At 28.6% G+C, this 12,866-nt stretch overlaps 1 protein-coding gene across 4 annotated transcripts; it reads right to left on the reverse strand.

The window, feature by feature from the left end:
* Positions 1 to 3,612: 3,612 nt before the first annotated feature.
* LOC128280597 (uncharacterized) lies at positions 3,613 to 5,110 on the reverse strand. Of its 4 annotated transcripts, none has more exons than XM_053018823.1 (2): positions 4,037 to 5,110; positions 3,613 to 3,906 (listed from the first exon to the last, which is right to left on the reverse strand). In XM_053018823.1, the coding sequence occupies exons 1-2, from the start codon at positions 4,515 to 4,517 to the stop codon at positions 3,839 to 3,841; spliced, it is 549 nt and encodes a 182-aa protein (XP_052874783.1). In that variant the 5' UTR covers positions 4,518 to 5,110; the 3' UTR covers positions 3,613 to 3,838. The 4 variants fall into 4 exon arrangements, with proteins under 4 accessions (XP_052874783.1, XP_052874782.1, XP_052874781.1 ...); XM_053018822.1 differs by having other exon boundaries at positions 3,613 to 3,910; XM_053018821.1 differs by having other exon boundaries at positions 3,989 to 5,110.
* Positions 5,111 to 12,866: the final 7,756 nt, after the last annotated feature.

Raw genomic sequence — 12,866 nt, forward strand, 5'->3', positions numbered from 1 at the left:
TCAAATTATAGAAGTACTATGCATGAATGTAATAAATTAATTTTGACACCAAACAATAAAAAAATAATTATGTATAATCAAAATGTTTAACAAAATCTAAATTGAGAGGTAAAAAATTATACGAATATCATCGAGTGGCAAAGCAGGCTTGATCCCGTAAAATATTTTTAAAATAACTTTTATTTATTAAAAAACTCATTCATTACATTTTTAAAATACCTTTTTATCTTCTATTCAAAATAAATTAAACAGGGTGAGAAATAAAAATCATATAATAAAAAATATAAAAAAAATATTTTGAAGGGTTAAAAGAGAAAACAAATTAAAGAAAAACAGATTTTTTTGGCCAAAAAGGTATATAAATAAGGAGATTGTATTTACTTACAAATATATATTTGTGAAATCCACTTTTCTCTAATTTATTTTTCTAAGGGTTTATTTTTCTGAGTTAATTGCAACAACATCCCTAAACTATGGCTTTTATTTTAAATTGGCCCTCAAATTTTAAAGCATTTTAATTACATATTCAAACTATCGAAGTTATATCAAATTTTGAGATTTACAAGCTTTTATAGAAGCTTTATTGAACACCAATTTTTTCTATTTTACTTTATTTTTAATTTTATTTTTAAAAGTTATGCAGCAACATTTTACCTTTCTTTAAAATTTTTATTTTAAATTATGCCACATAGGATTTAATGTATCATTTAATAGCTTTAATAATTGAAGAACCTAATTGATATAACATTGATAGTTTAGAGATGTTATTAAAATATTTTAAAGTTTGGAGACTAAATTTTTATTTTTTAGTTCTCTTTGATTTTTGGATAAGATTTAATGTATCATTTAATAGCTTTAATAATTGAAGAACCTAATTGATATAACATTGATAGTTTAGAGATGTTATTAAAATATTTTAAAGTTTGGAGACCAAATTTTTATTTTTTTAGTTCTCTTTGATTTTTTGGGCCAGTTTTAGAGTTGGGCTTGAAAGGAGTAAAAATGGGTTTGGGCATGTTTTGAATGGCCTTTTTAGCTTTGTCTTTGGGTTAATAATAACGGATTGCTCTATTCTTATTATTTTGTTACTTGCTCTATTTTTATTATTATGTTTTTATGGAGATAATTTTAGCATTTTGGTTAATTTTATTACATTTTATAATTTTTCAGCTTAATTATATTATATTGTATTTACTTGGTTCTAATTTTTACTTCTATTTTATTGTCATTTTTATTATTTCTAGATAATAATGAATTTATCGTGTGTAAAAATAAAATACATATTGAAAAAGTTTTGAGAGAGCATCCAATTCGGTGGAACAAAATTTTTAGCGAAAAGTGCATTTGGAATAGAGAGCAGATCGATGGATTGGAATATACTGTTTGATGGAGCGGATTAAATTTTAATTTTGGTTTAATTTTCACATTTTACTAGTATAGTTATTTTTGTGGTACAAATTTTAGTTAAATTACGTGTAAATTACTGTATAATATTTTATTAAGTTAAAAAGTAAACAAATTTAAATTATTTCCATTCAAGTTAAAAAAATCATATTTCTTGTGGAAAAGATGTAACCCTTTTCATGAGTATGTTTAATTTTTCAGTCTAGATGAGAATAATTTAAATTTATTTGTTTGTTTTTAACCTAATAAAATATCATGTCAATAATTTACATATTAGTTAATGGAAAGTTGTGCCACAAAATAATGAGATTAGTGGAATGTGAAAATTGAACTAAAAATAAAGTTTGATGTATACAAATGTACCAAACTAAAATTTAAAATTGAAGTTTACATTGAAATTGTATTAAAGTTCATATATAATTATGATATTTATCAAAATATAAAATGGATTAAACTTAAAACAATCAATACACTTAAATAGTTTAAAGCTCTCACTTTCATGTCAAATGTAAATTCTAATAAATTACATTATGATAATGTTTGGAAAGACACCTAGTAATTGAATTTGGGTGTAATTGCGTGTAATTACACAATGTGGCATATTTAAGTAACCATTGTAATTGATGGGTCCCATTAAATTAGGTGTGATTGGAGCACTTCAATTACACTTTCCAATTTTAGGGAAGGGTGAGAATTGGAGTAATTTAATAGATAATTACACCCAAATCCAAATTTAATAAAATAATTTTTATACAAGTTCTAAAAATTATTTTATAAGTATGAACACGTATGATTGTTTGGGATGATTATGAAAATAAATTTTCTTATATTATAAAATATAAAAATTATAAAAATAAATTGTGTATTTTATAAAATTATAACAAAAAAATTATAATATTTAAATCCTAAAATGTTTCTAAAGTTATGGCTAAAAAATTATTATAAAAAATAAATTGCATGTTGTAAAAGTGTTATAATATTTTATTTGTAAAAGTTATGGCTAAGTATGAATATAACTTATTTATGTGTCCATGCTATATATTATACAAAATAATATATTTATTCATAAAAATGTTTTACTTTTTTATCATAATTTATTTAGAAAAATATATTATTTATAAGAAATGTTATGAAAGTTTTGAACCATTTATAATTTTTTATTATAAATATTATATTTTTTACTTAATTTACATATTATAAAAAGGGTTTAACCTAATTTTTATAATTAAAGATATAGACTATTTGGATTATGAAATCAAATATTATAAGGTCAATGTTAATTATGTAAATAAAAAAAAAGTATCTTGCAACATATGTAGGTATGATACCATTTGAGGAATGGTGATAGATTCAAGAACCATAGGCAACTCGTGAGCTCTTTAATGTGAGACATTTAGGGCTTTAAAAATAGATGAAAAAACATTTGTTTTTCTTAAAAAAAAAACATTTCTCATATTAACAACATCAGCTCAATATAGCATAAAAATCAAAGTTAGATTGTAGTAGCATATTGTATATTTCATAATTTCAATAATAGGAGAATTGAGATGACCCATAATTTGTAGAGTACATGAAATAAAAAGATATTGATAATTTTAATAACGCATGTCCAAATTCATATAATGATGAACTCAGTCAATAATTAACATATGATGATAAGTAACGATGTTAAATATTAAAGAAAAATAATCCAACAAATATGTACTAAAACAATTATATAAAATTACATATAATATTTATTTATCGTACTATTTTTATTAATAATAATATTATCGATTAATTATAGAAATTGTAGTGATATATCTTAAAGATTTTGAAAGAGCTCAGCCACATAATGTTAGTTTGATAAAGATTTAAAAAAATCTAAAAGGGAAAGAAAATTTAATGAATTGCATGTTATTTTGTGGATGAAGTTTCATTGGCATAGTGAAAACGATTGGATTGTTGTGTTGGGTAATAATTGTTGCTTGAGACGTATAGAAATTTAGTTTCCTATTTTGCATTGGAATGAGTTTAAGAGACGTACGGATCTCAACTTTGAATGTTACATGATGCTCACAGCTAATGGATTGCAACTATTCTGAATGTCATCATCATAAATGTAATATTATAATAATTTGGTATGTTAGAAACATATTAATTAAAATTTTAAAAATATAAAATTTATTTAAATTATAATAATAAATTTTAAAAATATAATTACTAAAATTAATTCAATGGATATTTCAATTTTTATCTATATAGAAAAAAATGTTAGGATACAGAAGCTGTGTTAGCAAAATCATTATCATGTATCTTTATTTATTTAAGTCTTGAGCTTGAATCATTTAATAAATTTCAAGCAATCCTGGAGCAATCATCCATGGAGAAATCTGCCCCTCTCCATGCATGCCATGTAAACAAAATCACCATCATCATCAACAGAGCCCATGCGTTAATGTTCCTCCATTCCATCGCCATACTGTTCTTGATTCATTACAGGCTTTCCTTGCAACAATACACCTGACTAACACCAAAATGAAAGCATAAAGCACCTTTCAGCACAAGGCACATATCAAACCGAACAAGGAAAACTAAATCACACCAAAATAAGGCCAAGAAATTCCTGAAGCCTGCAATTGAATCAGCTCACCAAACAACACCCAAATATCAAATACATAACTCCCTTGCAAATAGTAAGAGCATAGACGGATGAGCACCAAAAAGACTTGCAATGAATGCATCCACCCCTTGCCAGCCGAAACCCCAAATAGAAAAGAATAAGCAGATAAAAGGTCCCATGCCCACAATAAGCTCTGCCCATCAGTCCCTACCAGAGGAGCCATGGCCAAGAAAACTATCAGTCTTAATGCAATCCACAAAGCTTGTTGAGATTTTTCCTTAAGGTCAGCTCTTTTTGAGTTCAAGTCCTTTTCGCTGGCAAGTTTGTTGGAATAGAAGCAACATTGGTCATTATAGTTAGCAAAGGTCCAACAAAGAAAAACCCAACATGCAGTGAAAAACTCAAAACCTACTGCCATTAAGCCCAACACGGCAACAGTTTTTCCATTGGAGAGAAACCACAAGAAGCACAAAAGATACCCAAAAGGGCGGCACAAGCACAACATCACCATATCGAAATGCTATCCCTTTTCCTCCATGCTCAAACATAACCTCCCAAGAAAGAAAAACCATAACAAAACTCCCTTAGTTAAGAAATCTTCACCGCAATTCAGCACGATAAACAAGGAGAAACAATGATAAAAAATGCTGACAACCGTGAAGTAAAACGCAAGAAAAACAATCAAACACATTTGACCAGCCAAGTAAAGCAAAAAAATCTCCTTGCAAACTCAACGTCCCTCAGAACTACTTCTCCATTGATTGCCTCTCAATAATGTCAGCCATCTCTTTAATCACTTCTTCCTCATTTCCAATCACTCTAAGACCCAACAATTTACCAATTTCCCACGCCTTCTCAGCTTCCTTTAGAATAATCCTTTTTTCTGTTTTTAAAGTCCGAATCCGATTAAGAGGCGTTCGCAATTATCGGCCTTAGAACTCGAAACCACAACCCCTTTTTTTCTTGAGAATTTAGAAACAAATCTTCAATTTCTTCAATTGATCTCACTTTTCTATTTCTCTTAACACCCCAGAGCTTGATATCCAGAGAATTTTGATCAACTCCTACATTTGAATCCGGGACATCTACGTCACTCCCCTCTGCTAACATGTTTGGATTTTGGCGACCATATAATTTTAAAAAATTATGAAAATGATTCAACTTCAATATTAATTATGGTAATGACTTGATTTCTACGGTAAAGTTTAGTGCCTCCACTTTACTAGGCGGCACCACTTTAAAAATTCAAAATTTTTTTTTACCACCTAACAAATTGGCGGCACCGAACTAAAACGTGTAAGAATAAAAAACGTTCAAGGTCCTGATGAAATAATTACCCTTTTTAATTTGGCTGAAAGAAGAGTGCCATGTATGGCACGGCGACAAAAACTCTTGGTCTATTTGCATGTTAGCTTTGTCCCTTTTTTAAATTAAATTTAAACAACCCTTAAAGATAAAAAAATGACAAAAATAAATTCTTCTTCATTTTTTTAAATAATATAAAATTATTATTTAAATTACCTAATATGTCCCTCAAAAATTTCTTCAAGTTTATTTAAATGTAAATATTTTAATTCATTCCCTAGTATATTTGAATTTAGATAAACTTGAGGAAAATTTTTGAGAGATATATTTGAATTTATATTTATTTGAAAAAATTTTTCAACTAATTTACAAAAGGTAATTACTTCATCAAGTCTCTAAACGTATTAAACTTACACGCTTCATTTCAATGTTACCAATTTATTAGGCGGCACCAAAAAATTATTTTTTTATACTTTTAAGGTGGTGTCACTGAAAAAGTGATGATACCCAACCAGGAGCGAAGCCAAGGGGGCTAGCATGGGCCCCGACCCCCCCTAAAATGTAAAATTGCATTTTAAGCCCTTAAATTTTTTTAAAAATTTTAAACTAGTAAAGGCAAAATTATACTTTGCCCCCTTAAAATTATAAAAATTCAATTTAATCCTTTACAAATTATAAATATATAAACTATAAAAAATTAAAATTTCATCCGACCCTCCCTAAAAATTTTTCTGGCTTTGCCCCTGTACCCAACTTTACTATAGAAATCAGGTCATTCTCGTAATTAATCTTGAGTTATTTTCATAATTTTTAAACTTACAAAAGTAAAATTCCTAAAAATGTCCCTCTATTGATAATCGAAAGACCCACAGCTTACAAACTCTCCATTGGCCGACAAATTAACTATATCTCCGCATTTTCCGAAGGACCCTATATCTATAAAAACGTGTTAGCCCAAACCTATCACCTTTTTTCCCTATCCTTCAGATTGTTCAATATCAACTTGAAAATTACCAAAATGATTTTGCCCATTTTCAATACCATCATCAGATTGCACCAAGGTTCTCTCCAAATTACGTGACTTATCTGAGATTGAATTAGATAGCTCATTTGACTGACTACTTGTCAATGGTCTGGGAAATCTTAGAACTATATGTCCGACCGTTTCTCCATCAATTAGAATTCTATACAAGATAGATCGTCTTCATTGTTCATCCCTTCCATCGAAGATGAGAAACTTGAAATTTCTTGCTTTTTGACCTTATATTTGATTGTGAAACCAAAGGTTGGTGACAACCTTCGCACCAACACCTGAGTTCTGGGAACTGCAATAGGATCAATTCAACAACTCTAATGGGATATTGAACATTCCCAACTCTTAATATCACTGTCTCATTAATTTTACACATACAATTTGCAATAAATGAATGTTTCCCATAACGAAAAATTTAGGATGAACAATACCATCGTCTACACTAAAAAAACTTCCCTAATGATTGGTGATATTTCGAAATGTAGAGATCGACCAAGCATGGAACGAAACCCTAAAGTAAGTCATCCAAGTTCTTTTAGAATTAACCAAAATGTTTTCAGACCATAACTCAACCATTTGAACCACCTCATCAAAATTTCACTAAACTCTTTTATAACCTTACATGCTTCTTCTCCACTATTGAACTCTATTAAAACCATTAGCCCAGAGACTCTTTTAATGTTAGCAACTTAAAGGCCGCCCTCTTCAAACTGCATAGCAAGGTCCTCTAGAGTACATAAATCTTTACACCATCCTATGATAAAAGATTGTAGAAAGTTTTTCTTCATCAATAGGAATTTACCCTATCTCTTTCTTACCTGTAGCCACCTCCTCCATGAGACAATTCTTGTTTATAGCTTTTTCACCTCCTAGGATTCCATTTGTATTTGAAGAATCCTTTGATACCTCCGAAGCATTTTTAGTATTTGATTTATGCCAATAAGAACTTCTACCATTGAAGTGTGCAAAGTTGACCTATATTTTATATCCAAATAAATAGAAACCGTTCAAACGAAGCGTCGCCCTTCTTGCATCAGTAAAGTTTGTGAATCTCACAAAACCAAATCTTTCTTCTTTTTTACTTCTCTTTTTTGGAATGAAGATATCCACAACCATGTCGTGATACTTTCATTTTCCAAAGACCTCTCCATTGCATGCATGGAGGAAGGTTCAATGCAAAAACAGTAACACAAATCTGTCCACTACACCTGATCATGGCTTGTGCTACCTCAAGCTCAAAAATTTATTTTTCAACAAAATTATAGGCCTAAAAATTATACTTAGGATAAACATGCTCATTTTTGGCCCGGCCTGACTTGAATAAATTTTTTTATTGTTGTTTTGTTATCATTTTGTTATTATATTACTACTATTTTGTTGTTATTGTTTGAATATTACATAACTCTTATTTTATTGTCGGTTTTATTATTATTTTAGAGACATTTGTTAAGCTGGAATTATCTTAATGTTATTTAATTATAAATATTTTTAATGTAATTTTATTTTGTTTGAAAATATTTATTTTAATGTTTTAGTATATTTGATGTATTACATTTTTAATTTGTTTTATATAAAAATAAACTAAAAAATTAATATGGGTGGGCTAAGTTAGACTCGAGTATAGCACTTTTAATCTAGGACGGGCTTTGACAGGATTTTAAGCCCGTTTTTTAGGTCAAATTGGACCCAGGACTAGAAAACGGGCCTAAAATTTTGTATTGACCCAACTTGTAACACCTCTATACTTGGTTCAATTGTATGGAACGGCATAAGACTATTACATTTGGTGTCAAAGCGGTTTTGACCAAACACTGTATAATTTAAACATTTACCCATAGTATATTAACTTAATTAACCCAAAAATTATTAATATAAATATTCAGGGTCATTAATGGATGATCAATTGCATTTGGAAATGATTTAAAAATTGTTTTTACTCAAAACAAGGGCAAAGTATCGATACTTAAACAAAAGGTATTGATACATTTTTCTTTACCATTGTACAAAATATCAATACCAAAATAGCATTCTGGAACTCCAAAAATTCAAATTTTGATAAAGGTATCAATACCTAGCCTTCAATATCGATACCAACACAAAAAAACGATACCAAAATTACATTATGTTTTGGAAATTTTGAGTTTCAAAGCCTAGGTATCAATACCTATACTCTTGGTATCGATACCTTGTGTAAATTTTAGTAAAACTCAGTTAAAAAGTTCACTAAACCTCCTACAATATATTGGATTCATCTCAAAACTTAAAGCCAATTTAAGATACATTAAAACTACTTAAAACAACTTCAAATCAATCATAATTGTCACATTAACAAACCACATTTGCAAACATACTTACAACTTCAATAATTCATTTCATATAGAACCAAAATACTTCAAATAAAAACCAAAATAGATAGAGTTTCAAAAGTTTGCATTTTAGTCCCTAACACTTAGGAACACATTTGGTCTACCTATGTACATGCCATTTTAATTCAAAATATAGTACCTATTCTTGGAGATTTTGGGGATGTGATGAGATGAGATGAGAGATCTCCTAACTCGACTCTAGCTCTTCAAGTCTAATTGTACCTGCGCGTTGAAATAAACGCGTTAAGCAGGTGAAGGCTTAGTAAGCACTATAAGGTAACTAATACGTAAATAAATCATATTTGTTACAGGCCAATTTTAGCCTACCATTACAAAAGGGGCCGTTTACAACAAAAACCTACCAGACCCATTACACTAAACCCACACATTAGAACCCAAACCCCATTTACATTAAACCAAACCCAAATACAACTAACCCTACCCAAACCTTAGCCCAACTACCCAAGACCCAACACAGCAGACCCAATCCCAGAAGCCCAAATCCCACCAAATCCTAGCCACCTATCCCCTTCCCACTTGTGCCGAACCTACCCACCTACCCTCTGCACCCCCTTGCCCCTGATTAACCGGCCACTTACCCTCTGACAGCACCACTACCTGCACCACCAGTCACCTCCACTGTTTGTGTCCAGCTCCTGCAAACAGAATACAATAAAAGTAGTAATATTAAAAAATAAATGTAGAAGGGTTATAAATACCCGAATGAAAAAATTGTAAGGGGTTCGGATTTTAAAATCAGAAAAAGAAGCATTCAATAGTTTCAAAAACACAAAAGAAATAAGAAAAATCATCAAAATCCAGAATCAAAATAGCAGTCCATTGATCATTTAGATTCAATAACAATGTTCAAAGCAAACGAAATATCAAAGATCAACAAATCAAAAGCTAAAAAGACCAAAAGGTGATTTTTTTTTATATTTCTATTTCGTTTTAAAACCTATTTTAATCACCTATACATATTAAAATACAATAAAATAATAAGATAAACAAGCAAAAAAAAAGAGAAAAAATTTGAAATTTTACCACGGTGGCCGGCGCCGGCAAAGGTCCGATGACCGGCCCCCTGGCCGGATTCCCTCCCTTCATTCTCCCCTTTCTCCTTTCTCCCCTCTCTTTTTTCTTTTTTTTTTCTCTTCTGTTGTAACAAATGATTTTTTAAAATTTTTTTAACTTTTATAAGGGACCAAAACGCACCATTAAATAAGAACGGCGCCATTTTGGGCCCCCGGTCGGTTCGACCCGACCAGCCCCAGGTCAGGATCCGTGTGTTTTTTAGCGGAAGGGCAATTTGCACATTTGGCCCTTCCGCTTTTCTGAGAGTTCGCAATTAAGTTCCTACGATTTTGCAATTTGGCCACCTAATTCTCTGAGGTTTTCAATTTAGCCCCGTACCAAGCGCTGCGTTTTAATGACTGGGGATATTGCTGTTTTGGTCCTCCCATGTTGAGCACATATTGCAATCTGGTCCTCTCCTTCTTATTTTCTTTTCAAATCTGCCCCACAACTTTGTTTTTAGTTTAATTTTAATCCTTTTTTCGTTTATTTTCATTTTTTATTAAATATCCTTGTTATTTTTATATTACTGATATTATTATTATTATTATTATTATATATGTTAGTATGTACTCTTGCTATATGCGTATACATATATGTATTTGTATTTAGTTTATTTATTTATTTTATTTTAATATTTTTAATGCTATACTTGCTTTTATATTTTCAATATTATTATTATTGTTATTATTACCAATATTTATATATGTTTTGTTATATACGTATATATTTTATATATTATTATTTTTATTATACATATTATGTATATATTAAATATCGTATCATTCATGTATTATATCATATATGCATATATCTTTAATAAATATATATATATATATATATATATATATATATATAAGTATAACTTTATGTAATATTAGTATTATTATTAATATTAATATGTTTTTTAACATTGTAATTATATGTGTATATATTATGTAAATATTTTGATATTATATTATATATACGTTTTATATATATTATGAACATGTATTTTCAATATTATTAGTTAAATCTTTGTATATATTACCCTTTGTACATATTTCCATATTATCCCATGTATATATTTTTTAAAAAAATTCTATTATATGTATATGTTTATTTTTTATCATATTGTATATATATTATTATTACATTTGTTTTATTCCTACTACATTTATCATTAATATTTGCACATATATTTTATTCTTGTACACATATTCTATATATATAGTTTTATTTTCATAAATCATTATATTCATTATTATGCTTATTATCTCCACTTACTATTTTATTTCAATATTATTATATGTTATTTGGTATACATATATCTTTTATTGTTACTATTTTTGCTATTATTATTAGCATAGGTCATTATATATGTGTATTGTATATGTTCATTTTAAATATGTTAAGTATGTATATATATATTATGTACCCATATTATTCCTATTTTATGTACATATTCTTAATGTCATTATTACGTATATATATATTCATTGTTTCCATCTCATATTTAATTTTAGTATTACATTATATCTTTATTGTTTATAATATTATTGTCATACTTATATTTGTTTCAATGCACTTCTAGATTTGTCATTTATTTATCTTTATTTCATGTCAATTGCTTTACGTTTAAACGAAAAAAAATTTCTAATTAATTTTCAATAAGCAAGGCAACGTACCGATTTAACATTTAAGTCATCGATTTTATCGCTATGTTGGGTGAATATCAATTGACTTGTGTTAAAACGGTATATCCTTCTCAAAAATCAAAAAATTGAAAATTCTCGTGTTTCAATCTGATCACGATTAAATCTTACATTGAACTCGTATTTTTGGAAATCAAGACAACACATGTTTATAAGATACCAATTTTGGGCGTCGCGAGGGTGCTAATACCTTCCTCGCGCGTAACCGACTCCCGAACCCTAATTCTTCTCTGACTTTTAACGTAGACCTAAACCCGGCCTTCTTTTTGTTTTAAAAAAGGAATCTAATAGGTGTCCGATCACACCTAGGAAAAAGGATCGGTGACGACTCCCTGTTTATTTTAAAATCAAATTTCAGTTTTCAAATTTTCAATAGATCGCCACAATTAGCGACCGAAAGCTAAATTTTTACGTCGCTACAATATTATAATGTTTAAAATTATTAAATTTAAAACATATTATGCACAAGCAAAATTTCTACAATTATATCTTACTTTAACAAAAATTCAACTTACTTTTGATAGCTATTAAACTTACCACAACACTTTTGTGGAAATCATTTGTTCACCTTTCACAACCTTAGCCCATAGTACACTTTTATAGAACGTACTGGATATACAGAACAATTACAGAGGTGCATTATTATGCACTAATGAACAGAGAGCACTAAGGTGCTATACAAAGAGCACAAATGTGCTAAATGGAGAGCATTAATGTGTTAATAATCGGAGAGCATGCTAAGGTCCCTTAATGACATGCTACTAATATCCTAGTAGTTCTAAATTCTGTCTACTTGGGCATTAAATTTGAATTTAATACAATTTCTCATAATAAATATATGTCTTGAAAAGTATTCCATATTTTTTCTATTTCACAAGTTAGTCCTTAATAAATAAGTCATATGTATAGTATCTTTTTCACACATATATTTCTTTCATAACATCATTACTTAATATTCAAACAATTATATCATTTCATATTCTTCACCTATACTTTTCTTTACATATTTCATAATTTCACAATTTAATCATTTGTTTAATATTTATATATATTTATTTTACATTTGTATCATAAATAATTTATATACTAAAATCATAAACATTTAAAAAATAAATTTAAATCCTTGTAGCACTTATGAAATATCCTCTTCTTCCTTTATCTTCAACCTTCTCTTTTCCTTTTCTTTCAATTACGTCCCCTCCTTTCTTTTCTTTCTCGTCAATTTTCATAACAAGCATATAACATTTATATATTAAAGACCAAAATCAAGTGACTTTCCTATGCTATTTAATATAAACAAACATATATGACATGATAATTTCATCATTTCTTACCTTAACTCCTTGAAAACCAAAAACTTAAGTCTTGCTTTTTCCCTTCTTTAACAT

Source organism: Gossypium arboreum, chromosome 9, assembly GCF_025698485.1.
Source record: "Gossypium arboreum isolate Shixiya-1 chromosome 9, ASM2569848v2, whole genome shotgun sequence".
Lineage (NCBI taxonomy): Eukaryota > Viridiplantae > Streptophyta > Magnoliopsida > Malvales > Malvaceae > Gossypium > Gossypium arboreum.

Excerpts from the sequence above, each read along its gene's own strand:
- LOC128280597 (XM_053018820.1), bottom strand. The coding sequence starts at position 4,517 with ATGGTGATGTTGTGCTTGTGCCGCCCTTTTGGGTATCTTTTGTGCTTC. Across the intron at positions 3,911-3,988 it reads AATTTCTTGGCCTTATTTTG|TCAGGTGTATTGTTGCAAGG; the intron begins GTGTGATTTAGT and ends TTTTGGTGTTAG.